The sequence below is a fragment of the Corvus kubaryi genome, unplaced genomic scaffold (genome assembly GCF_017639235.1).
Source record: "Corvus kubaryi isolate FWS band 111438036 unplaced genomic scaffold, C.kubaryi_AGA036_p1.0 69, whole genome shotgun sequence".
Taxonomy (NCBI): Eukaryota; Metazoa; Chordata; class Aves; order Passeriformes; family Corvidae; genus Corvus; species Corvus kubaryi.
In genome coordinates this window covers 5,185,053-5,212,430 of record NW_024582057.1, presented here as the reverse complement: position 1 = coordinate 5,212,430, position 27,378 = coordinate 5,185,053, and the positions used below count along the sequence as shown (strand labels likewise).

Sequence of the window (27,378 nt, the reverse complement as noted above, 5' to 3'; positions counted from 1 at the left end):
TTTCTTAATTCTGCTTGAACTCTGTTCTCTTTCTGTTTTCTCTTCTGCTTACTATTTTTTCCTCTCTGCAAATTTTTTTTTTTCCTATCCTCCTGTTGATTTCTCTCCAGTTAATTTTCATTAACATTTACATTGGAGCAGAAAACCTTTTTCTGATTCTCTTTGTTTGCTTGTTTTGTACATAGTGAAAAAATCTATCTCTGGTATCTTGTTTAAATGGTCAGCATCAGGTATTTCACTTGATCAGAGTAAGTGGCCCTTCTGAAAGGGGGTTCAGGCTAGACAGTCTGTTCTTCACACTTATTTGCTCTGGCATCAGATGTTATTCCCTTGCTGAAGCCAACCAACTCCACAGAATAACATGGTAACTCCTTCAGCCTTCTGAACTCGACAGAGAGGTGTCTGTCCATCTCTCATTCATTTCAGCACCAAAATATTGTTCTGTGGCTGCAGCTGGTTTTCCATTAGGGCAGGGGAGCAGGTGCTTTCAGAAAATATCTATGTGACCAGACATCCAGGCTCACAATCCATGTAAAAGTGAAACATTGCAATGTGGGTCAGGTAATGTGTGCTTATTTGTCCTTGCACCTTATTCTAGTGGTAGCAGAGTGGCACAAGCATCTTCTGGTTAATACTTTATTGGTTTGCTCTGTTGACTTTGACAAAACCTGTATGTTCAGGTTTCCTCTTGTAGCTAGTAATTAGTTTCCCCTTTCTGTGCCTCTTTAAATAGCTACCCAGGTCAGAAGTTAGTGTATCTGGAGCAAATTTTTTTAGATGGAAGTTACCAGTTCCCCTTTTTGTCTAGGATTAGATGGTTGGAAGCTTTGTTTAAAATGAACTTACAGCTGGGATGTTTTTATTCCTTCAACACAACAAGCTGTAGTTGCTTCAGCTATTTTTATATGGACACCAGCCCATTTCTAGCTGTACCTTTCAAATTGTTTTTCTAGGGAAGAAAGAGCTAGTGAATTTATTTTTGCCTGAACTAGGGCGCCTAGTGACAGAAGCAAATCTTTGCTACGCTCTGCATCTGGAGGTAAGATTCCTACTAGGAGGAGAAAATCAGATGCATTTGTGTGAAAGTTTGCGTAATTAGATAAAAAATGTGAAAAAATGTTGCTGTTTTATTTCCCTTCATTTTCTACCCCTTCTTTCGTGGGGGAAAAGGCCTTGAGGACCCTCAACTCTATACTCGACAGTCTCCCACGGGAGGAGAGAAAGAAGTTCCCTCTCTCTGAGGATATGTGCTCGCTCACGTAAGTAGTTTTCCCTCCAACTGCTGTAGCCACATACCCTCTTCTCTGCAACTGGGGTTAGTTATTTCTACTTTAACTTGTGGCATTATGTTGTTTCAGGAAAGACCTTGCAAAAACTATACTGGAGGTTGGTGGTAAGAAGCTCTCCAGCTTTACCTCATCTGCTTATTTATTATAGATGAATTGTAATTTAAATCATATTTCCTTGTCAAGAGTTGATTTTTAGGGAGGAAAGTCAGATGTGCTCTTACAAAATATAAATAAAAAAAACCTAAATGCAGCAAGGCATTAGTTCTTTCTGGTTGTTTTTAGTAATGCATATTGACTAATCAGAGAAGCTAAACTGATTTATGTAGAAAAGTAAATAGATCAGCCTTACATATGTGTTTACAGAATATGCTGGCTTTTAGTCCTAAAAAAATTAAATTTTAATTGCTTTGCCATGATGTGGACAAAGTTTAGTTAACAAGGTTTGTGTTCTCCTGAGTGAAATCTTTGTTTTGTCCTAATAATAACTTTCTAGAGTACTGGCATGCTATATGGAATGTAGCCCAATCCTAGTGAGTTAGTGATGAGCGTTTGCTCTCATCCCCTTCCCGAACCCCAAGCACATCTCCCAATGCACTCGTGTGTGTCGTGGTTTGCAGCGCTCTGTACCTCGATCTCACTCAGCTGGGGGAGCTGAGGATGCCTGAGCCAACACTTGGCTGTTACCCTCCCCTGTTCTCCTAGGGGAAACTGAGGCTAGAGGATGAATATGACTGTGCAGTATAAAATTGCAAGAGTAGCAATGCTATAACCCTCTCCTGTGCTGGAGAGGTGATATTTATCCTGTGCTTATGTTTACCTGGCAGATTATGACCTTCAGGTTGCCCTTTCAGAAGCACTTTGTAGGTTAATGATAAAAAAATGGAGGGACGACCTTGTTCACCACTGGTTTGAAGATAACTATCTTGCTGAAGCTTTCAAAGAGATCAAGGATCGGGAATTTGAGACGGTGAGGGTCCTTATTTTGAAAACAACATACTTGACGAGTCTGTATAGGGGCTAGTTTTGGTTGAGTTAAGCCAGAGTGTCCTTGCAAGAAGCTCCTACAAAACTGATTTGATAAATACAAAAGGTTATATGTGGATGGCACATTTTATTTTTTTTCCATATTGATATGGTAAATATTACATCACACATTGTTAAAATAGCTCATACTCCTAAGCTATTTTACCTATAGAAAAGTAAAATGAAAAATATAATAAATAATGCATAAATAAGTTAATTCATGGGGTTTATATTTGAAGACTTAGCAATTTTAAGTTGGGTCTAACCTTTTGTTTTAATCTAAGGTGTCTCTTCCCAATGGTCTTTGGCTTCCCACTGACCAGTTTAAAGGTTTTAACTGGAGAGTAGAGGTTACACAGCAAATAGTGATTCTACACAATAGAATAACTATTTGCAAAGGAAAAGTAGCCTTATTTTTAAAAATAATGTGTTGTTTGTCTTGAAGGACTGCAGAAAATTTCTTAACCTACTAAATGAAAGGCTTGGAGATAAAAGAAGGTAAGCTGGGAGCCAACAGAATAAACTGGTTCCATCACTACTGCAGAGGGGAATAAACAGAATTTTAAACTGGGTTGGGTTATATTAAAAAAAAATTACATCACATGTGAAGAATGAAGTTGTTTTAAAGAAGAAGATTTTATTTATTTTTATGGTGGCTCTTTTGAAAGTAAAATCCATGAAGATAATGCATCACTACTACAATACTGTAGTGTCTAGCTTATCCAAGCTTAATTTACTTTTAGAACATTCGTAATTATTTTTTGAATAATAAGATTGATTACTAATCGTATTAAAAATAAAATCATTGAAGTCAGACTCTGATGTTGGATGTATCATATGAAGTCTGCTTCTCTTCCAGAGTCTACTCATTTCCTTGCATATCTGCTTTTGCTGACATGAATGAGGTAATAGCCCTCAAAGCTCTGACACCTTCCCTGCAGTGTTATGGCTGCTCAGATGTTGCTTTCTGTGGTAAATGCTTGGGGGTTTTCTCCCCCTGCCTCTTTTTCATTGAAAAGCTCGATTTCTTGGAGCATAGAGTGTAACCTTCTGTTCTAGCTGGAAAGTTTGCTTGTTTGTCACTTAGCTCCCAGCTTAGTGCTGCTGACTTTGCTTTTGTATCAGCCAGGTGATGGAGGCAGCACTTCTCTTCACGGTGATGACAGAAGAGAGTTCTAAAAACTAACAGGAGGACAGGATAATGCTGATTCCTCTGGCAGAGCTGTTTCCAAGCTGCCAGAAAACAAGATTAGCCTGCTGCCCATGTAGGAGAGGTCACAGCTGAAGCTCCTGTAGTTTGCTTCACTGGTCTTCAATTAAATGAAGTGTGGTGCTGTTCCTGATGGTCATACTGAACCAAACCCATGTAGATGGAAGCTGGCTGTGCTGCTTCTGCTTATTTCAAGTGCTCAGAAACAGAGAGAGCTTCCATGGTTTTTTTCCTGGCACAAATATGTGAGCATTTGTGCGTTGCCTCTCCCTTGGCTGAAGTAGAGCCGAGTCTGACATGGGTGTGGTTGGTGAGCTGGCACCTCACAGGGTGATCTGAACTCTTATTTCTGCAAGGTGTACAGATGTTTATGTAGGGTAACACTTTCCAGTTTTGTCTCATTAAAGAAAATTGCGCCTGATACTGCAGTTGTGGGGCTTTTTGGGGAGCAGCAGTACTGCTCTTCTTCCCCAGGTGAAGAAGCCGTCGGATGAGAAGCTGGAGGAGTTCTGGATTGACTTCAATGCTGGCAGCCAGAGTGTGACTTTCTATGTGGATTGTGATGAGGTAACAGCACAGCCCAGGTGGCCTTGGCTTAGCCTAAGTCAGTGGGCACTCCCTCAGCCCTTCTGACATGATGGCTTTGGTTTTCAAAGGCAGCTCTTTGGGACTCTGTGAGGCTGTCAAAAGAAAATGTCAACAGTTACAGCGTGAAAGGTAAGATTTTTTCCAACGACACTATCCTGTTTGGCTGGAGGTTCATGAGGCAAATGGAGTAAACCTAAAATCTCACCATCACCAAAGTGTTCCTGTGTCTTCTCCTTTCCTGCCTTGTCATTTGGACAGTGTGTGGCCTCATTCTGCACAATAATCCACCCTCCCTACCCAAGAAGGACAGCTTGAGGTATCAGTTTATAGGTGTCCTGGGGAACAGCATAATCAAGACTCAACAGGAAAGAAATGAGTGAACAGAGTAACTGGAAATGCAAGGGCAGGATGTAAAAGAGACTCTTTTAAAAATCCCAAACACTTACTCAGGCATTTTTTGGTTTGACAGAAGAATGTCTTGATCTAAAACAAATCTAATTGTTTGTTGGTTTGTTTTTTTACACAGAGGAGGATGGACAAAAGATTGTTAAAATTTTTATGAAGATACCCTCTGCTCTTAACAAAACAGAAGTAACAAAAATCAAACTGGTTTTCAGTGCTGAGTTTGAAATCTCAAGTGTACTTAGAAAAGTCCTGGGAGATGAAAAACTGATGGTAAGCTCTAATATGTGCTCTTTTTCTTTTCTAAACTATATTTTGCACTGGGAAAAACCATTCAGGTTTGTGGGATTTGTGTTTTGTGGTTTCTTTATTTTCTCCATGACTCTTTACTATATATTTGTTTTCCCATTATGGATACTCTATATAGATGCTCGTAGCTTTGGCCTGGAAGAGGAAATAGGTGTTTTAGGAAAGAAGTTTCAAGGTACTCAAATTTATGGTTTAAAAGTGGGAAGGTTAAACTGATTTGTTAATTAATTCCTTATGTTATAACTTTCCCTGAGTTTCTGAAGTGGAAAATAAAGCCTGTGGCATTTAATTGCATAACTTAAGTATGAACATGATCTTGCATATAGCTCCAAGTGTTACACTGCACAGGATGAGCAAACTGTTACACAAAAACCTGGAGGTGTGCTGAAAGATGCAAATCTTAGACTGACTTTGTAGATAGTAGTTCAAGACAAAGAATAGAATGTTTCTAAAACCTCAAGGTTTTTTATTAGCCGATCTAAAAATATAGGTTGTGTGTGATTTCCCTCCCCCCTCCCACCCCCCACAAATGTTAACATAGTCAATTTTTGATTTGTAATTCATCCACAGTCTCTGGGATTTGCAGAAAAGTTTACATGACAGTAAATAACCATAATATAGTGGCTGTCATTTGCTCCTAAAGGAGCCAAGAGCTTTCCAAATGATCAACTTAATCACCATCCACTGATTTGTTGCTGGCAAGTAACAATTGTTAGTTTTGTTATTAAGAAGCTGACTTTACTAGAAAAAGACTACTCTTTTTAAGAACACTTTCATGTGACATTAATTCATACCAACAGATAGTTGATTCTGAAGAGGAGATTGTCCTTTCTGGGAAGCCAGCCATTCAGAATGAAGCAGGTGATTTTTTTTTTTTTTTTTTTAACTGTGCTATTTCATTAAATTCAAATATCTGTTTTCAAATTATCATTTTCACTTGCAGTCCACAGCTTACAGTTAACCTCACTTAAAACAGAAAAATAAAAAGGAAAAAAACCAAGCAATGCCCAAGCTTAATCTTCCACTGTTCCTGCCTTGTGAGCTTGGTAACTGGTGCTTGTGGCAGGTGCTGAGTCCCTCTAGCCTGGGGAGTGAGGGCTGGGCACCATGGCTGTGTGCTGCTGGGGTTCCACAGGCAGGGGAAGGCTCATGGAGACAGGCTCTGTGTGCTGGCAGGTGGCCTGGCCAGGCACGTTTCAGCTGCTGGCTGACCTCTGGTGTGTGGAGTGTGCAGAACTTTCTCCATCTGCAGGTGCAGTGGGAGGCACCCTCCTGTCCTCCCCTCCCAGTGCCTGGTTTCTGGTTTGGCCATGCCCTGTGGGTGCCTGCAGAGGGGGATGGTGGCATCTGGCCTCCAGAAAGCACAGGTTCTCTGATGGGCCAATATTTGTACCTTGGCACTTAACAAGCTCTCCTGTGTGCAGTGGCGTGCATATGGTGGGGCAACCTCTACTAAAGCTTCCTGCAGGGAGGTGTCTTCTGTTTCTTCTGAACAAGGTGATATGCTAGAAAGTGGTGTGCTCCAGTCTCCTGTCCCCAGGTGGAGTGGATGATGCCTTGGGAGATGCCTGGAGCTGTTGTGGAAGAACAGCTGGGGGAGCAGAGGTGCTCATCTGCAACCCCTATTTGTGGGTAAAGGTGAGCAGCAGTCCAGCTCCTGTGCAGGAAGCGACCTGCTGCTGTAAATACCTCATGCTGCAGGGCTGTGTCTGTGTGTGCCCCAGCTACAAATGTAGCTGTCTGCCTTAAGGCACAAAAGGCTCTTAGCTAGACCTGGAATAGCCTTTATTTCCTTATGCTCACCAGCATACAGCCAATGCTTTGTATTTCTTTGAACTGGGGACATTAAGTTTTCCACCATCAAATGGTGGTGTTTCCTGTGCTGCCAGTGAACATCTCCTGCAAGGCATCTTCTTCCAGGGTCATTTGGCAGAGTTTTGTTGTGTTCCAAATTCGGTAGTTGTTGAGGTAACTTGGAGCCTGATGTACAGATGTGTCATTTCTGTGTCTGACCCAAAGGAAGGTCTAAGCCCAGCACCTGCCAAGAAAAGGGAAAGTAACTCCTTTCTTCCATTCTCATGCTCTGAAATTCTTCTGTAAATCCCCACAAGGCTGTGACCCACAGTTTAAGGAAAAGCTGCTTACAGCAAAAATGCAGGAGGTGTGTGTGATCAAAGTTGGTCCTAAGCAGGAAACGCTTCCTCAGATCAACTTCAGCATAAAATTTTTTGGAAGATGACTTTTTTTTTTTTTATGTATGGTGACCTTTTAGCTTTGAAGGCTGGGATTTGTCCTTGCTCCAAAACTGGCCTTATTTCAGGTTTTAGAGTGATTACTTTTTGTGTGGATCCTTTCTTGGTGTAACTTGCTTGACAGATATTTCCACATCCTCTAAGGCTGTGAAATCACAGCTTTCTGCTGCTACCACCCACTGTCTTGAAAACAAATCAAGTTTGAAGAGCTCTTAGGATAGGTAACATTCTTTCTGTGAAGATATTAAAAAGACATTTTTACTTTCCCCTAAGTTCCTGTGCATTTCAGATTTCTCCGGGTGAATACTTGAAAGAGCTACTATCAGCTCTAAATATCTGAGGCAGTAACTTCTTTGTAGTCCTTCCCATTTTCCTCCACTTACAACCTAAAATAAGCTAGAATGGAACTCCTCCAGATTGTGGAGATGCAGATGAGCTAGGAGTTCCTTTATCAGGGCCCACTGGAGCAGAGAGAGGTGCAAGGTGGGCACTGCTGCTTGAAGTAATCAAGGGGTACAAAGGGCAGAAGGTAGTTAATCTGTAGTGAAACAAATTTTGCAGTGCCTGATAGAGATTGAGTGGAGGGAAACATAGGTGGTGGAAGATCCCCTCTGCTTTAGTCAGACACAAAGGGTTGCTCCATGTCCTCCAGAGCTGAGGAGTCAATGTAACAATATAAGTGGTAAGATTATAAACATGCATGTGTTCATCCAGTATCGATGAGCTTATATGTTGTTTATTTAGCATTGCAATTTTTCTCTGGGCAATTTGAAGATATTTGGGGTTGTTCTGTTAAATGTGATCTTGAGATGTTTGTGCCTAGAAGGTTGTACTGCTGCAGTTTACGCATGCACGTGTGGGAATGGAAAGAAGGGGTAGTGAGTGTGTTCATTAACTGTGATGACATTCTCACCCCAGTTGCTCTTCTGCAGAGATACCTGTGTCCTCTAATGCACAGAGGAGGACAGATCCTTCAAACTCTGAAAACGTGGAGACTCAAAAAGACAACTTAACCTCTCAGCACAGACAGCAGGTAACAGGCTCTGTAGCACTGTTTGCTGTATGTTGGAACAGTCCTTATGCCCCTTTCCCCCTCCTCCAGTCTGCTTTTCTTAATGGGTGTGACTAAAACCTACTTTCAAAGAAAACTGATTTGTATCTATTCAGCTCAAATACTTGTCTCCAGAGCTGCAATTTTGGCAAAACTGCTTTAAAAAGGAAACAAAAATTTACTTCCCCTTATAAGGAGACAGTGGGATGTTCTTAGTGGGAAACCCATGGTGTCACACACAGCCTAAAAGACTTTTATGTGTGGACAATGATGAACCTGTCATGAAGCCGTTGCCACAGACTAGTACAAAAAACCTGTTTCTAAAAATACCCACTTTTTTTATTGGTCATATACATGTTTTGTTCATGATTTCGTGTCTCCGAGCAGAAAATGGCTAACTCTGGTGTTGCCGTGGTTACAGTGAGCCAGCAGACTGACCTGGAAGATGCTAACCAAGGTCAGGCATGGGTCCCTTCAGTTCCTTAAGTCTGACCCAGTTAAATGTCACCCAGGTGACATGTTGACGGCTCTGCTTTTGTGGGACTTACAGCAAAAGCAGGTAAAGTTTCATAGTAGTTCCAGAGGGTAAAACTATAGTTTCCTTGCCTTCTTCAGAAAAAAAGTCCAAAACTCCCTCTCCAAGGATGAAAGCTAAGCCTAGGTGAGTGTCTCACAGACAGAAAATTGCAAAGTGGGGTTTTTGCGGTTATTTTGTCTGTGTTTGGGTTTTTATTTCTTTTTCCTGGGGTTTTAATGCATGTAATTTTGAGATTATTCCATCAATTATTAAATTGAAGATTCTGTTTTGCCACCTGGACATCAAGGCTGCTTGCCTGGAGTTACAGCACTTTGGAGTTGCTGAACAGTCATGTTTGGTTACTAGATTTGTGGCTGCTTTGGTGTGACTTTTTACTCATCATGGATTTAGTCCAAATGCGAGGTGAGCCCACAGCTGCTTTAGAGTTAAACTTCAGCCGTGTAACGTGAGCTTGCCAGATGTGAGATTGTTCATAATGGGGACCATGACTTTATGAAAGATGATGTGAATTTGAATTCACCTTGGCTTGAATTCACCTTTTTTCCCAGACCTCTGCAGGACATAATTTCTTGTAATTAAGGAGCTGGACTTCTGTAGAGTTATTGATTACCTTTCTTCCCTACATACTAAACCATTGCTTTGGTGCCAATTGGTGCAAGTTGGTTTTTTTTCCCTTAGTAGTTCACAAACATTTTGGTCTTTAAATGAACAGCTCTCTCACGTGTTCTCTTGTCTCCAGTGAGAAGCTCCTAGAAGAAGAACCTATGGATGAGTCAATACCAAAGGTATGTGTGCCCTGGGGTCCCCCTGAGTGAAGAGATACAGGTGGGGAAGAGACATTCTGGTGGAGTTGCAGAAGAAAGCTGGGATGCGTTGCCCCACTCGTGCCATTGAGCGGTGTCCTGAGCCCACGGAGTGTCACACCTGATGTGCTGGGCCACTCAGCACCACGAGTGAGCTGCAGAGGCAGCAGCCACCAGCCTCATTCTAAAGGGGCCCAGCCAAGTAATTCAATCTCATTAGAGTTTATTCAGCACATTTACCCCCCAGAAGCAGTGTGTTGTGTGTTTGTGTCCAGGTGTGCAGTGGTGTGTGGGACATACTTGCATGTTACAAGACTTGCACACTGTCATCAAAGAGGGAATGTTTGCTTCCTGAATGGAAGCAAACCTTGGAAGTCTACAGATGTATTTATTTGGTTTGTGTCTGCGTTCTAGTAAGTCTCCCATGCTAGATCTGTTTCTATAATCCTTGTATAGGAACTTGCAACCTGGGTAAATTGCCAGGTAACTGAGAGTCATCTGCAGTTGCGCTTGAAAACTTCTATTGGTGTGTTCACATATTAAAAAAAAAAAGTCAATGTGCTACATGAGAAAAACTAAATTCCCAAACCAATGTTTTTGAGCTTAGGTACTTACCTTACATAGGAAATCACATTTTAGGCTTCTTCTTGGGTTCACATTTCCAGGTACTTAGTTTTAGATTTTTACAAATAAAATATTTTTTTTACTTCCAGTTCAATTGTTTTGTAGCACTTGTCCACTCTACAGTGAATTCAAAACTTTCAAAATACTCTTTCCACCCCCGCCCTCTTGGACCCCTCAATTTCAGCTCTGGCAGTCCCGTACTTTCTGGTAGGAAAGAATTGCAGGCAGCAGTTGCACCTGGATAATTGTTGTAGTGGGAGGAAGGAAGTTTTCTGGCACACCTTTTCTCTGCTTTTGGCAGGCTCTAGCATCAGAACATGACTTTGGGTTTTGTCATTTTAGATCCTGCAGCTCTCTCCTTTTCCAAAGGATGTTAGCAGCAAAAAGAGAAACACGAGAACAAGCTTGGCCAGGAAGAAGGCTGAAGGCAGGTATGACATGCAAGCCCTGCACTCATGCAGGAACTGGTGTACCAAGTGATTTTAGACCTTTCCTAGCGCTCAGGGACAGAGGGGGATCTCATGGGGTGACCTGTCTGTACCTAGAATAGGCAGTAAAACAAGTATGAGGCTACAGAGGGTCATAACTTGTCTCTGTAGGACTCTTTGGGTCCTCAAAGTGATAAAGACTTCAGAAGCTAACCCTAAATGCCAAAAATGCCTTCTACCCCTGTGATACTATGTCATGGGTTGTTGGCTTTTCTTTTTTCCTTGGCCAACCATAATCCTCCAGTGAGCTGAGTTCTGAGCGCCAGCTTCTTTCACAAATGCCTAAGCTTTCCCAAATACTGTCCCCGTTCCTTGGCATCATGCATCCTAGGGTTTCAGGATGGCCTCTTCCTCAATTTGTCCCCTTCCTTTGCACCCACACATCTGTCTGTTTACATTTAAATCTGGGGGCACTGCAGGAAGAAGCACTTGAGTGTTTGGGGGCCGTATGAAGTCTGCCTTGTTGCACCCTCCTCCTGTGCTTTGCTAAGTGTTGTGTGCAAGTTAATGCCTGCTGCTGGGCAGGAGGGCAAACGAACTGTGTGTAAGGGTCTCTGCTGCTGTTCTGGGGCATTCTGCTTCAGCCTACTGTCTCTTAACTCAAAAAAAACTCCCAAAAACCCGAGTGCTTAGATGAGTTTTTTGGCTGATAGTAGATAAAAATAGGGAAAATTGATGCAGGGTTACATCAGGACTAGAAATTGTGTGCTTTAAGACAAAATGAATTGATGCAGCAAATACCGGTTTTAAAACAGGAGCAGCAGCGTGGAAGTTAGAGGTGAAGTACTTCTTAGTTTGGTCATCATGCTCCCTCTAGTGTTTCGTCTGGAAATGAGCGTTTCCTTCCCTCGGAGGCTTTGTCGAGGACCTCAGTTCTTTAGTCCTCCCGTTCTTTTAGTAATGAAGAGGAGGTGTACTGTATGTTGAGTGATTGTTGTAGGATTTTTTTAAAAAAATAGTTACGATTTGGAAAAACCCATAAAGGTACAGTTAAGTTTAACTGTTGGAAGACATGGCAACAAAATCTAGGTGTACACAGAGAAGTGATTAGACAACAAACATTAAATACTGGAATTTTCAAAAGGAAATGAAAAGGAATTTTTAAAATGCTTCTGATATTTTATTTCCACTCATTGCTTCTTCCTACCGTGTACTATTATGGGCAATGTGAGACAAAATGTCCTCCACATAAACAGGGAGAGGTTAATTTTTACGTTTTGAATATTTCTTTAAACAGTTACAATTAATAGAGTGAGAATCAAGATATGCAGCAATAAGACTAAGTAGAAGAGGAGAAATTATTTCTTTAGAAGCCCAGAAAACATAATTTTTAAGCATAATGTATCTGAGGAGAGGGGTGTCAGAAGGAAACATTATCACCACCATAGTCTTAATGAACTTCTATAGGGTGATTCTTCGCTGTTGTACGTCACTGCCAAGTATATGTTGTCTTGCAGGAAGGAACCCTATGACTTTGAAAACTCAGACTCCTCAAGTCATGAAAAGGTAAAGTTGAGACAGAAGCTCAGCACCTAACGGAGTAGTAACTTGAAGCAGGGGATGTAATTTGCTGCAGAAATGCTGTAAGGATGGACACTGTTACAGCAGGACAGACAACTGGGAATCTGAGATTCTTTGTTTGTTTGTTTGTTTTCTCTGTATAGTGGAAATATAATTTTTTTTGAGTGGTAAGAATGCTTGTCACCACTTGAATTTTGTGGTGGGTAACACATGATAACAGCAACAGACATTTGAGCTTTTGCTTCAGCGAGGCCATGGGAGATCTCTGTGGCTGAAGGCCGACCTCTGTGTTTTACTTAATATCAAAAGCAGATTGCTGAGCATCCACTTTGTCCTCCTAGGCTAAACAGAGGAGACTGAAATCCACTTCGAGCTGTGCTTTGCAAGCTGGGACTCCCTGGTTAAAACCCAGTCCTCACAAAACTTTTGCTGGAAATTCTGCTTGACTTAAATTTCCAGACTCTTTTTAAGAAAAAAAAAAAAAGGAATAAAAATTAATTACTTTGCTTGCTTTGAAACTTTGCCCAGTGTGGGCTTTCCCAGGAAGCTGTGAACTTGCTTCTGAGGGCCTCCATCAAGGTGGCTGTGCTGGGCAAACCATCTTGCTTTCAACCTCTTCCCTGATGTGGGGGCTGTCACTGCCGCCTGCTAATTGTGAGGCAATGGGTGCTGAATGGAACACCCCAAATTTCTCTTATGAACTGGACATGGCCCGATCCTTGCAACTGCCACTGGGTGTCAGCGTAAATCCCTGCTCCATGGCACCCTGCCCCGGTCCCAGCAGCCTGTCCCAGGGCTGTCCAGGGGCCCGGCACCGTGCTAACAGTGCTGCTGCCAGCACTGCTATTGAGTCAAATGACGTGTCTTGTGACGTTGGTGCTTAAAATGAGCATTATCCATAAACCAAGGAATAGAGAAAGGAACTCTTTTTAAGACTCGAATGTTTGTCAATCATAACGTATGACACTGTTTCAATCAACAAATCCCATTCCATTAAAAAGTGAAATTTTTGAGCAGGACTTGTAATCCATTTCCCTTCTGAGTTGTGACACGTTTTAATTTTGAAGCGTATTTTATGCAGTAACTGGACTCTAGGACAACTCTCTGCTTCACTTTCAGGTTGCTGCAGCCAAAGGAAAGATTCTTGCCCAGAAAATTTCTTCACAAAATCGGAGGTACAGGATTATACATGCAGTGTTTATGAACCTTTTGCTGTGTGAATAAGAGTTCATAGCTTTGGTTAAGCTCTCTTAAGTTAGGATCCGAAAGGCTGTGTGATTTTTCTAATGCAATGGTTTCTTGCTTAGCTACCGCACTATCTGTGGATGTTATTGATAACAATATTTAAATAGTACCTGAGAATATAAAGGTTACTGGAGAGAATAGTGGCTCCTGTCAACTTTGCCAATAAGAAGACTAACTCTTAAACGTCATCTTTTCCTGACCATGTGTCAAAATTACTGATTTATTTTTTGTAAAGTGCTTGAACTCCCTGCCCTGATTTGGCTTCCTTCCAGTCATAGCAAGCTTCCAGGGACTTGCCACTTTTAAGTATGCAGGTTAATTTTCATTTTAAAAAGTGTTGATTTCTAGACATCCCTGAATTGCTACTTTCAAAATCCAAGCAAAGAAAAATTTGTCTAATGATTGCACTTTAACAGTTTGGTTCTTCTGCTGATCTCTTAAGGAGCTTCCTGCCACTTCTCTTTGGCTGTGCCCATTCCACAGTTCTGTGGTGTGTAATTGCTGTTTGCTGCTCTAATTTGGGTCTTTGTGTTACTTGGCAGGACTTATGAAACAAGAAGCAAGAACAAGGAATCAAGCACTCTTGAGAGAAGGCAGGTAGGTTGTCTATGCTTTTTCATCCCTAGAGCCTTTGATTGCTGTGTATTTGATTTTTGTGTATTTCTATCTGTACAAATCTGCTGCACATATAAAGAAGCTGAAGTTTAAGGCCTACCCAGTGCAGAGGTGGAGAAATGTGAGCCTGGTAGCCTCTAAATACTCTGTCATTTTGAAAGCAGTGCTCAGGATGCACCATCACTGTCAGACCAGCCAGTGAATTGTCTGTGTTAGCTTTTCCCCCCCAGTGTACTGTTGGAAGCGGCTCAGACATACTGAGGCTTTCCACCTTGCAAGAGTGCTCTCATTTTAGGCACAGGAGAGAGGGAGAGACTAGGAAGGGGGATACTGTAAAAACCTCATGCTGGCAAAAGGCAAGCATCTGCCTGTCAGTGTTTTTATTTGGCTGTTTCAGCAGCTGGCTGTGGCTGTTTTGGCAGATTTCACAGCTTTGCATGTTGCACCATAAGGAGGTAGAAATGGGATAACTTGGTAGTAGCTGAAGTGAATGGCTTGAGGGGGCTTCTGAGTGAGCTGATTGAGCAGGACTTAATTGTGTCTTTAGTCCAGTTACAGGAAACATCTTTTCTCTGAAAGCAACAATGAGAATGCAAGCACTGGTCAGAGTGAGAAAAGCTGGATCCTTGACTCTCAGATACAGCTGGTGCCAAAATCTGTTGACTATACCCGAAAAAGACCCAGGGTGAGAAGTAAATTAAAAGGTAAGCTTAGTCCCCTATTGACACTTGGCTATGCATGATGTACTGCACTGCAGAAAAGCCAATGCTGATGATGGTTTGGGAAAGGAGAGTTTGGCCAAATCCTGGCTCTCCTGAGTGGGAGAGAGCAGGCTTAAGGCCAGCAGCAAGAGGGTGCCCCATGACACATTGCACACTCTTGTGCTTGTACTGGGCTCCTGTCCCCTTCCCAAAGTGGGGTTCAAAAGTCCAGGTAGAAATTTGACACCTAAACATCTGGGTGGGCATAGCCCTCTGTGTGATGATGCTGAAGAGCCTCTGGGCCCTGAGCTGATGGCTGTGTTGGTCCACTTGACTGCATTTAGGAGGAAGATCTCTCTGAAGATGCTACACCTCCCCCCTGCAACTTCCCCCCCCCATCTCCCTAGAAACATCATTGACTTGGCAAGTAAACCTTGAAAAACCTCACAATTTGCAGACCAGGGCATTCTGCTCCCCTTTTTATACAGTAGTAAGCCAGCTGTGTTCTGAGTGTCAGGTGTGTTTATCTCTGATAGTGTTCTCTGCTCAGGCCTGACCAACACCAAACCTCCCCTGCAGCCATGCTCCAGGGCTGTCTGCTTCTGTGACCACCAAATGGAAACCAAATTGTCCTTAATGAGATGGAATGTTTCTGTCCCATTCATGGAGAGATTATGCTTGCTCAGGCTGCTGTTAGATTCTGTAGGGATGAAAAAGCAAAAGAAAGTTGAGCTTGAAATTATGCTTTATACCAGATTTCCAGGGGAGCTGTTCTCACTCCGGGGTCAGCCCACAAGTCTTGCCTGGGGCTTGGGGACTGTCAGAGAAGATGCTGAGCCTGTCTTCTGTTTTTTACTTTTTTGGCTGCTCTGGATGCAGTGAGCTGTGTATGTTTGCACCATTGCATCTGGCTTTGTTAGAGAAACATTAAGTTTCAAAAAAACACCTAAGTGTTGTGAAGTTTTGTCTTGTAAATGCCTAGAAAACCAAACTGAAAGGGTTTTTGTTGTGGCTAACTCAGTTAACTGGGTGAAGTACACACTTTACATTGCCAGTAACCAGGGAATATCTTCTCCTTGCAGTGCTTCCAGTGTCTTCTGCAAGTAGTGGCAGCGACTATGAGTCAAAGAAGGTAAGAAGGTGTCATGTGTTGGTGCCTCAGATTTAAAAACATTATGGGTGTCAAATGTGTCCTAATGAGTGAGAATTAAATAAACTGGTGTTATTTTAATTCTCAAATGTTCTGATAGACAGATTTATCTGCTAAGTACTGTTGAAACTCTATTGGTCTAATAGAAGAGATCCTGGGAAAACATGGTAAACTTCATAGAAACAACTGTTAAATGCTGCATATCAAATATGTATGTGTGTATATATACGTATGTATATGTTTGTGTATATACATATATTTGAAATACAGAAAGTCTGGGGGGAAAAAAGGTTTCCAGAACTAGTAGTTACATTAAAAGCTTTTCTTTTCCCCTGGAAAACTTTTCTTGACTGTAATGCTTCTATTTTGCTTATGTAAAACATCATCAAATGTACATCTCTAATGCCTAAAGGGAGACTTGGTGCATGCATTGAATTTCAGGGCACAGGTGTCCTTCAGTGTTGGGTAGAGCCATCAGTATGTTAAGCATATTTTAAGTCCATATCTACTCTTGGTGTATTTAAAAAACAAACCAGTCATCAAAACCCTCCCTCCAAAACAGCACCCAAACCTCTACTTCTGTAGTAATGCTTAAATAATACTCAGACTTTGTTCTGTTTTAGGAAGGGGCATCAAGGCAAAGAGCTCAAAAGGAGACGCTAATGAAAAAAAGCACATTTAGCTCCAAGGGACAGGATTTACCCACAATGGATCTTGCTGGTATTTTTATTTTAATCTTCTTCAATGCATTAGGAGAGTTTTGATGTGTGGGTCTGTAGTTTTTGGATGAGTTTTTGGTGGTGGGTTTTTCTTTTTGATTTTGCCACTTTCCTTCACCTTTTTTCCCCATAAACATTCACCTTGTGATATTTCTGTGTAAGGGCTGTGAGGGGTAGACGTTGTCTGTGTAAATAATCTCTTGTACAAGGAGAAGATATGCCAGTGCTATTGACAGGTGAAGGAATGAACTTAACTGATAACCACCAAGAAAACAGCCTTTGGACTGAGTCTGAGCCACCACCTCTTTCTGCGTGATGAGATAAACGAGAGGGTAGAGGGCTTGGGTTTTATTTTCTGTGTCATTAAATTGAGATTTTCAGTCAATACAGGATTCTAACTCAAATGCCTGTGTCACTCACTAATCTCTCACACAGATGAAACGCTCTCAGAGGAGCCTGGAGGAAGTCCAATACTACTTGGTCTGTCTGCCAGGAGCCCTTCTAGTGATGTGGAGAAGGCCACACAGGTGAAGTATGCAGTGCTTAGCCTCCTTCCAGTCTGCTGTCAGGCTACCTCTGCCTGCAACCAATGTATCATGTCACTTTGCTTCCTGTAACTAGACAAATTCCTAGCAGCTTGTTTGCACTGCAGGGTGGGTACCTTCTAATTTTGTTTCCTTCCTCTCCTTAGAAGTTTCATGGTACACCAGGCAAATTATCAAGAGAAGAAGAAAGTATCAAGCGGAAGGACTCAGGTTTGTTACTCTTGATAACATGGAAGAGTTGGTTAAAAGCGGAAGGAGGTGGTGCCAAAGCTGTTATTTTATTTCAAAGATAAATTATCACTGACTTTTTTGAGATACTTCTTTTTTGCTAAATTTGGTTTCTCTGTTTTGTATATCATGACAGACTGTGATAAGATGCTTCTATGTACATTCCTGAATTCGTTGCTACCTCTTAAAACCTGTCTTTGGTTACAGGGGGACTTGTAGCGTAGGTGGGGATTTACAAACTAATGACCCAATTGACACAGAAAAGATAATTTTTAATGATTTGAAAGGGGATAGCAACTTCAGTTTAAACAAAACAAGCACCCCTTCAAGCTGTTGATTTTCTTTATACCTAAGAACATAGATATAAACCATTGCTATAAGCATTTGTTGAATGGTGACTTGGTTAATGGTTAATACTGCTGTAGCTTTTTTTTTTGGGTAAGCGACACTTCAGGATCTGGGTTTTTTTCCATGAAAATGAACTTTGATAAACTAATTCAAAAGTGCACTACAGTCTCTTTGTGGTTGGAAACAACTGAACTTCAAGAAAGTAGAACAGCAGTGGGTTGTTTCCATCCTAATAATTCTCAGTGCTGATGTAGTTCTGAGAGACTGAGTGACTGTTGTGACCATGAAGTGAGTCACTGAAGCTTTGGCCTTGGTCAAAATCATCCCTTTTCTTGTGAGCTGGCTCTGTTTGTGTTCCCAGTATATCTCTTACCTGTCCAGCATTTTCAGAATATACTTTCACTGCACCAACACATTTGCCTAATTTTGGGGGAAGATAAGTTCTGAGGACTTCATTTTATCACTGTTTGCTGTACAGCCTTACAACTGGAGGGGAGGTGTTGCTGTGCAAAGGCACAAGCAGGGTTATGATTAGAAGTTTCAAGTGTGGTCTCTGACTGCATTTGAACTCTCTCTGTGAACCCTAAATCTACTCCAGGGTGCTTCTTTGTCTGACTGTCTCCCTTGTCCTGGACCCCACCACCTTCCGTTTTGCCCTATGGAGAATCCAGGGAGATGGTTTGTCAAACAGTCAACTTGCTGAGTTAAAAAAAAATGCACACGACAAAAGGATGGGTGTCTTGTTTGTTTCTTTGGTTTTTAGGAATTTTTCCTTGAAATGGAGGCTGCAGCTTTGATTTGAATTATTTGCATTGATTCAATTTTCTTTTTAAAAATTTTATTCATAAACAGATTGAGAGCTTGGGTTGGAAGAGTAAATGGGAAGAAGCCAGACATCAGAGGTTTTTGATGGTTAGAGTAGCAGCCAAGAAAGGAAGTTATCTTTAAGATGGAGACATGGAAGCTTTCCAAATACCTGTATAACACTAGGCAGGCCAGTTCCCTGCTTTTGAGAGGGAAGATGCTTGCAAGGGAAGTCTTATTACTGTATGATGCCAGATTGTAAAATGAGCTCCCTCCTTTTCTGAAGCATTGGTAATTCCAGTGGTGGTTTCTGCTTGAGCAGGCATTGTCGTGTACCTCGTGTAAAAGAACAGATTTCTTTTGAAACATCTTCTATTCTCTTTCTAGATATATTAAGTAGCACTGTCATTAAAAAGCCTAAATTTTCCAGTTTGGAGAAAAATCACTTGCCCTCTGAGACTAACCACACACCAAAGAAAATTTCTGATTCAGTAGAAGAGGAAGCAGAGATCCAAAAAGGTAAAGTCTGGTTGGCAACTAAGATGAAGTGCTTTCAGCTTTTCTTCTGGTAGAAGTCACGGTCACGTGGAAGCTTGAAGAGATATATCTGTAGAGAGTCCAACTTTTCCAAAATCCTAAAGTCAAAATTAACAGAAGGTGTGTATTGCAACACTGCCAAAGACAGTGGATACTGAGTGTGAACAGGAAATTTGGGTTCCACTTGGTCAGCTGCTCCATGACGTCCACACTTTCTAGTTTATCGGAATAGGGATTTGCCAGAGCTATTGCAAAACCATCAAATGAGGGAGCTGAAAAAAAAGCACGCAGATAATGGACAAAGTAACTGCAAAATAGTGCTAACTCTGAGCACAAGGGCATCAGGCTTTCACTGCAATGGATAAGTGAAAGACAGAAAAAAGTGGTGGCCTGACTATTTTTTGCCTTTATTCTGTGGATTTGCCTCACTATCTGTAAATATGTTGCTCTCTGTGTTGCTCTATTGTGCCTATTCTTCCCTGCTGCTCTCTAACAAGTATCTCTCAGGGGATTTTTGAGCCAGTTTCCTTCCTGCTTGTGAGCTCTAGAAGGGCAAGACCCAAATTCCAGCTCTATAACAAAAGTTACTGCTGACACAAATGACAAGTCCTTCAGTAGCAGAAAGGTTTATATTCCAATAAGTCCTTGATATGATGCTCACTGGGCATGTGCTTCCTCCTAGGTCAGGAAATGGATGATAGCCTAGATGGTGTGTTTTTTTCTAAGATGCTACATGAAGACTTGAGTGATTCCGGAGTGATTTCTGCCTTTGAAAGCTTTATTGGCCAACTGAAGAAATTGTTCTGGGTAATGTGAGCTCTTTTAATGTGTGTGGCAATTTATCAGGTTATGTGAAATTAACTTTTTATCTCAGGGAGAGTTGGTGCAAATATCCTGTCTTTATTTTGTGTTCAGGAGTAGGGTTTTGGTGGCAGTGGCTGTTAGTCTGGAGCTCTTAGAAGGATTCTGCAAAAACTGTATATTCTGAGAAGTGTGACAGGGAAGGCATAAAGGAAGTTTTAACTGGGTTTTTCCTAACACTATGCTGCCCTGAAGTCTCATGGATTATGTAGAGTCTTGTTGGTGTAACTACTGTGACTGAATTCAATCAGTTTGTATTTGGAGCACCTATGTATGCCATCTTACTGCAGTTTAAATTTAATTTAAGATGGTTTCTGCTAAGATGAATGGCAACCTGCAGAGGGATTTGCTTTCCAGGGAAAGGTTTTGCAAGCTAGACTTCTAGGTTTTGGCTTGGGCCATTGCCTATCCCTAACTGTGCATCCCGTGGCTAGTCCCGGTACAAAAGGATGGAGATCAACACACAGGATGCCCTAAGATCGTCTGAGAAGAACTTGTCTGCCCTGCTGAACCAGATACACAAGTGCAGGTAAGCTGTCTGGTACTGGCTGAAAACAGCTTCAGTTTTGTGTCAATTTTGATTTATAGGATAAGCCAACCTGCCAGTCAACTATTGCACTTATGGTTTGTAAGGCAAAATAGTTTGTCTTTTTCTTTTTTCTTTCTTCTATGCAAGAAGAGTGTCAGAAGTATAACTCCAGTGATTGATCCTGATTTTTTCTGTAGGGGGAGAGGATGCGTTAATTCATGCAAAGCGAGCTTGAGTTACAAGCAGTTGATGAAGCTCTCCTTGAATGTCTTCTGGTTGTCATCAATGTTCGTGAATCTGTGTAAAAACTCTCTTGCTACACTTAGTAGCTTCTATTTCTAAATCTTTTAAGAAAGAAGCCAGGCTATAATTTGCTTAATGAAGTGGAGGAGAAGAAAAGGGATCTCTCAGATCCTGAGTTTCTCAGATAGGAGCTAGATAAAAAAAATCAATTCTGTTATTTATGTATTTTTAAAAGTGAAGATACTTAAATCTTATACTGTACTTGTAAGTCTATCAGGCCTCGAACTATTACGCATTCACTTTTTAGGATTTAGATCAAATGTAGTATGAAATAATAGCCTTTAAAGTGAAAAATCCCTGCTATCAATAGGACCTCTATGAGCAGAATTTGCTGTCATTAAGGTACAAGGAGAAGTTTGAATTCTAAAAGTAAAAAATGGGATGTTTTGTGGTGGAAGATAAGAGTAGATGGTAGTGAGATGCTGCAATGCTTGGTTGCTAAGTAACCTGGATCTAGCTAGGGTCACGGGATAGTGGAGGCAGGGCTGTGCCGAACTTTTTCTACCTCACTGCTGCTGGGAATGGTGGCAAACCCAAGTCAATAAGGGTGTTGCTGGTTAAGGTTTAGAAATTGCTGGCATCCTGTGGCAGCACTGTTTGTATATATCAAACCCGTGGCAGGAAAATCCATAGAGGTTATTTGCGTCAAGATAGTCATAGAATTATTTGGGTTGGAAGGGACCTAAAGAGGTCTCCAGCTTGGGAAATCTCTGCTGAGCTTCCTGGAGGCTGGGAGAGAATGCACTGCAAGTATTGCACTGGGAATTAATTTGTATGCTCTGTCCTGGTCCTCTGTTACTGGCTGCTATTTGGGACAGGCTATTGAGCCATATTTATCTGCAGTGTGACTTTGGTACAGCTATTCACATGCTCTGTGACATATCTGAGAACAAATCTGCCCTGTGTAGTTCAGCAGGGACATTTGATCCTGTCTAAAGGTAGGTTTGGTCCTGAAGGGGTTGTTGTCCACTTTGTGTGACTGCACGTTAACGTGGCAAAATTGTTTCTGCTCTCCATCACTAGGCTGAATAAATTTGAGATCTTCCAGAAAATTGTTGTTGAAGAGCTTGCCAGCCTTGAGAAGGAAACTCAAATTCTGGCAAACATGGAAAAGGATGCACTGGTGCGTACCACTTCTTGTGTTCCAGTCCAAAAAGTTGCCCCTTCCCAAGTAACGGGGGTTTTCTTTGGGGGTCTTTTTAGGATTTCTGGAATGCACAGCTGCTCAAACTGAATACTTTCTGCAACCAGCAAAAGCAAAGGTATGTCTCTGCCAGCTGTCCTGCATGCTTACTAGTCCTCTGATGGTTATAGAGGGCACTGGTTAGGCTGGTGGCACTCCTGCTAATACATGAGAAAGGATTCTAAACCCAGTATGACATCTCTACTTGTCCATTGATTGAGCTTTTGCAGCCTCGTGAGGCTTTTCAGTTGGAATGAGAGTGTAATGAGGGAACTCTGTATGGGAAATTGTGCAGGAGAGGAATCTAGCTCAGGAGAGCTGTGCCAGGATCTGGTGCAAGATGCAACGCACCCTCTCGGCATGACTGCATCTAGGGTCAGAGGAGGTGGAAGGAGGTGATCATTTAATGTATGAAAGACACTGTTTGTGTAAATGCTGGGCAAAAAAATAAACCTGCCTTTCTCAGGTTTATTTTTGATGGTAAATAAGTCTGTTCAAGCTTCACCAGTAAGTATTAATGCTTCATGAAAAACCAGCTAAGCTTACTTTCCTTTCAGAATTGAATCTGTTGACTCAGCCCTGGGTGAAACAGCAAAGAGCTTTGCCGACTCTGCCCATAATACAATGGTATGTGTGATATAAAAGCAGCTCCCTATGGGTGGAGGACTGATCTCTGGCCTGACTGATTGGTGTTGGAAGTGAGAAAATGAAACTGAAGTCCTGGGAGGGGAAGCCTTTAGTTAGCTGATTTGTGGGGCTGGTTCTTTGCTGGACCTCTGGTCCTGATGCATAGAAAACATCGAGAAAGAAAAGTTTGACAAGGGGAAGAGGTCAAAGAGTACCTGCCTAAGGGAGAAGATAAGGACAAGGACGATCAGGTAGTGATGTTTCTCCTGGGCTCACAGTCTGGGGCAGTTTCTGTGGAGTTGGTGACCTTCAATGCATTTGCCCTTGGAGTTGTGCATCCATGACAATCTGTGCCTAAGAGCTTTGCAGTCTAATGACACCTTGCATGCTTTCTCTCATCTGCTCTTTAGGTCTGGTAACTACTAACCTTGATGTATTCAAGCTTGATTTTTAAAAAACCAACCTTTTTTATTTAACTTTCATCCTGGTTAAATATTCTGTCAAAGTTCTTAAACTCTCCAGAGCATAATCACTATTTTATGCTCTTGTTTTAATTTGTAAATTAAGATGAATACTTTGCTAACTTTGATACAATGCTTAGTTTCCATCTGGTTCACCCCATCACATGGACATGTAATTTTGCTACTGCTGCTGTTCCAGGTTTATGTGCAGATCTGATGGCTTTGAGAGTTTAGTATTTCTGCAGTAAGATGGGTTACTGTCGTGTCTGGGATGCCATGTGTCTGCACTTCACAGGGCTGAGAAAGCTCCCTGTGTTGAAGGAACAACTGTGCCGGTGGTCACCACAGTGCACTGGGCCTGGGATTTTAGAAAAGATGCTGAAAACCATGGGCTTGTATATTTTAGCAGTTAAAGCTGGAATCCTGAGCCTTTCCAAAGGGAAAAGTTTCCATTGTGGGCATTGCATTGTGGAGGGACACAGGTGCTCCTGAATAAGGACACCTTAAAGAGAAGCAGGGCTGAGAAAAGAGCACTTGTGTCATGGGAACTGCTCATCCTGCAGCACTTGTTCCAGGGCAGGTGCTTGAGAATTAAGAGCTGAGTCTAAAAGTGCTTCCAGGATCTTTGCAGTTTCTTATCTTGTACAGTTTCAATGTTTGTGCAAGTTTTTGCGATGTTTTCTCTTACCTTTTTTTGTTCTTCCCTGCAGTATGAACTCCCAGTGAAGAAGGCAGAAGAAAACAATGTGTTCATAGTTCCTTCTGACTAGCAAACCCCTGAATTCATCATTGCTCATGACATTTAAGTGCTTTGTGTGCAGCATAAAGAAGATGGTTCTGTGAAGGATGTTAGTCTATTTCAAATGAAAAGAAAAAAGAGAAGGAAAAAGCATCATGTTAAGCATTTTTTTTGCCTAGAAAGAATACATAGCACTAAGTGATCTAACTGTGAACCCCTGTGTTGATAACAAGCTTTTCCTGAAAAAATTGCAAGATGGGTCCATTATATATCAAAGAAATCTTAAAAAAAAAATGAACTAAAGATAATGATTTAGCCATCAAATTGATGGATATATTGGCTTACTTTGACTGTTCTAACGCCTTTATCAAGTGTAAAAGCACTTAATGGCTGATTCAAAGTAAAAAGTTATTTGCATAGGATAACAATCTCATTCCTTCCTTCAAATTGATGCACTGAGAGTGTCTAGAAAGGTACTCTAGAGTCCTGTGTACCTTGCATTAGGCATAGCCTCTCCTGTGTGCGCATAAGTGTGGGAACTGCTGGCTCAACACCATTGGCACTCAATTCTGCATTGCAGAGCTGAAATCAGAGAGGGATCTACTGGCCAGATGCCTGACGGCAAGCTGGAGATTGCAGAGGGCAAGAAATTTGGAGAACTGAACAGAAAATGTCAAGTGAAGCAGGAGAATTTATTTTTGCAGCCAGTGACTTTTGACTCCAAGGAGAGTTCAGAGTACAGTGAACAACTGCTGGGATTAGACAAAATAGGGTTGCAGGTCTGTGGAAAGTAAGCAGCAGATAACCCATGCTATTTAATATTGTCCTCTGCTTTGACAGAGTGTGACAGAGTTCCCCAGAACATCGTTGCTCTTCACAAGAGAGTGTGCTCTTGCAAAAACAGCATCAGTGCTAATGCAACTTAGTGAATTTGTGGGAACATAGCAGATTTCCAGGCTTTGGGTTTCTGTCTCCTTAACTTACAGAACCAACCTCAGATTACTGTATGGGTTAGAGTCAACGGAATCCTCCCCTGCACAAAATATACCTTCAGAACAAAAGCCCAAACCCTGACAGGGTTTGTTTCATTACTGAAACAGGGCTAATGCTCTTGCTGCTTGAGAAGGTCACACATGGGTAGCACCATCACAGAGAAGAGCAAGAAGCTGCCCTTGCCATTGCTTGACCATTTTATTCCTTTATCTTAAGTAGTCCTGACTAGGGTTGGCATGAGATGAACTTTGTTCATCCACATCAAGTTGTACTTGGTGCTTTCCTTGTGGGGTGGTTTAAAAGAAAACACCTCTTCAGCCCTGCCCGTTCCAAAGGTTCAGATACTGATTTACCCCCTCCTATTCCTAATGTGAAGGACTGAAATTCTGATTTCACATCCATGGTCTTGTGCTTATTTCTTTGAGGGCTGGCCCTGGTGACCTGGCTATGCTACATCCTCCTGCTGCTCTTCAGTGTCCTTACAGCTGCTGCTTGATTCTAGGCTCTCAAAGCACTCAGCTAAAGCAGCTGTGACTTTTGGGCCATGAAGCTGTAACCTCTGTGAGCAGCTGTGCTTGAGTCTGCTAAAACTAATTTTGCATCTTGGCAACAGTTTTTGGCATGTATTGGTCCCACTAGTGTGGTGGTACAATGTGATCCACCAGCAGTGCCACTGACCTAAACAGGCTTTAACTGTGCAGTAGATGCGTAGCAACTCTTGTTTTGCTACATTTCTTCACCCTTCATTTGTTGGCACAAGGCTCTCTTGGTGTCTGCTGTAACTGTAAAAAGTTAGGAGTGCTTTTCATCCAAGTATCTTTGCTAGATAACTTGGAGTGTATCGGTCTTATTTCTGTATCTCTAATTGTTGAATCTCTGCATAACCTGTAACTGTAAAGTTTGGAAGGTGAGTGTTGAGCACTTAAGAGGGCATGGATAAAGGAAAAATCAGAGTTCCTTACTTAGTAAAAATTACCATAATGTTATATCTACCTACACTAGCTTTTAACTGTTTTATTGGAAAAGTCTGAACCCTAAAAAGCTGTTTTAATGATGGGTATGGGAGAGCAGAAAGGGATGTCACACTGCTTAGGTTCCTTCTAGCCCTGCACTTATCTATCCCTTCATAAGAAACACTTTAGCTTTTGAGAAGCTCAGTGTGTTCCAGCTTGATAACCTCTGAATGGCCTAAGGTGAAAATTTTGGATTTTACTAATGGTCTTCTCATCTGTAGGCAGAAGTGTTTGGAGATGGCATCTGGGACAGAAATTACGTTTTTCTGACCTTGGACAGTCCATCTCATACCACTTCCTGCACTATTTGGTCATTTAAACCTCCTGAAGGTCTGAAGTCCATTTGGTTTCTGCAGCAGATCTGTAACTGGGTTATCCTTGTGTTACCTTTTGGAAGGTGGGTAGCTGACCTTGGAAGGTTTTCTTTGCCCTTCTCACTTCATGCTTTTTAAAGTGTTATTAATCCAGATATTTCTTTTCTCCCTTTGAATGCAAATAGATGTAGGTCAATTTTCAACCTGTTCAGTTGCCTTGACACTTCTGAGCTAGAACAACAGATGATGTGGATGCTGAAGTGCAAAAACTATGTATCAATACTCAGAAAAAGAAATGGGAAATATGAAGTTCAGGTTAAGGATAACTGCTTTATGCATTTTAAGCTCTAAACAGGGTTTAATCGTAAACCGACTATAACCCCTGGTATCCTTATGCTGCATCTTTTTCAGGGGGTGATGCTGTGCCAAGTGCTTGTTTACCTACACATTCTGTGTCAGTGCAGTGGCCCATCTAAGGTCTACAGGGCTTACATCTACCTCATGTCAAGGCTGCACAAAGCCAGAGGAAAGGATGTCCTGTGTGGCTGGAAATAGGCTGGGGAGCTGTGCGTGTTCACCCTGGCCTGGGGACAGCCCACCCTGCTCTTGGTAAGGCATGCTGAGGTAGGCTGGAGCACACAGGGACAGGTTCTGCAGGCAGTAGAGCTGCATCTAAGAGAGTAATGCACTGGAAAATGGCATGTATCTAGGAGGAGCTGAGAGCTATTATGTATTGGAATCAAACACAGCCACAGAGCCTTTCCTGGTTTTTTGTTTCTCGTGAGCAAGAGTTGAGAAAGCATTACTTATAGACAGACTGTGAGAAAAGCCTTGTAAAGCTGAGCCTTGGCACAACACATCAGCAGCTTGATTTATCTCCTTTAATTCCATTGTTCCTGGAAGGGTCTTTAGTAAAACTCATTCCTCTTTCTTTCCTTGGGAAGCTACTAACATCCCAAAACAGTGAATCAACCTCAATAGCTTTTCCTTCTGCCTGTCACCCCACACATGCCCTTTGGTGAGCAAAAACAGTCAAGTGTTTGCATGCCTTCCCACTCTGTTTGTATCTTCAATCTGAAAGAACTATTATTTCTGAGATTTGTTTTCTCAATTGTCTCTCTCCTGTTTTCTACTATCACGTTCCAACTGAAAGCAATCTGATTATCAAACAAGGACTTGATGGGCAAGCACAAGCTTTGAACAAACAGTTATTGCAATATTACCTTTGTTCAAAAGCCCAAATTTTTATGGACAGTGGGGCAAAAAGACTACATGGAAGCTTTACACCAACACCAGTGAAGGTATTGTGTAAAGTTTACAGAGGTTGTTTCCCAGTCTGATGTGAGTGTTCTAAAATGCATCTGA

The 27,378-nt window shown here is 41.8% G+C and overlaps 1 protein-coding gene across 1 annotated transcript; it reads left to right on the top strand.

The window, feature by feature from the left end:
* Positions 1-1,174: 1,174 nt before the first annotated feature.
* Positions 1,175-27,279, top strand: SYCP2L (synaptonemal complex protein 2 like). Its single transcript, XM_042049067.1, has 29 exons — positions 1,175-1,259; positions 1,359-1,393; positions 2,114-2,256; positions 2,758-2,810; positions 3,172-3,217; positions 3,997-4,089; positions 4,179-4,239; positions 4,637-4,785; positions 5,622-5,682; positions 8,006-8,106; positions 8,512-8,581; positions 8,740-8,785; positions 9,402-9,447; positions 10,432-10,520; positions 12,035-12,083; positions 13,218-13,273; positions 13,886-13,940; positions 14,506-14,662; positions 15,742-15,791; positions 16,433-16,529; positions 16,964-17,055; positions 17,220-17,283; positions 18,841-18,972; positions 19,673-19,797; positions 20,286-20,380; positions 21,707-21,806; positions 21,887-21,945; positions 22,424-22,493; positions 23,665-27,279. Exons 1-29 carry the CDS (start codon positions 1,246-1,248, stop codon positions 23,722-23,724), a joined length of 2,268 nt encoding a protein of 755 aa, XP_041905001.1. The 5' UTR covers positions 1,175-1,245; the 3' UTR covers positions 23,725-27,279.
* The last annotated feature ends 99 nt before the right edge of the window (positions 27,280-27,378 follow it).

Coding starts and splice junctions, on each gene's coding strand:
- SYCP2L (XM_042049067.1), top strand. Junction 14,663..15,741: donor GGTGAGAAGTAAATTAAAAG/GTAAGCTTAGTC, acceptor TTCTCCTTGCAG/TGCTTCCAGTGTCTTCTGCA. Junction 17,056..17,219: donor ATGTGGAGAAGGCCACACAG/GTGAAGTATGCA, acceptor TCCTCTCCTTAG/AAGTTTCATGGTACACCAGG.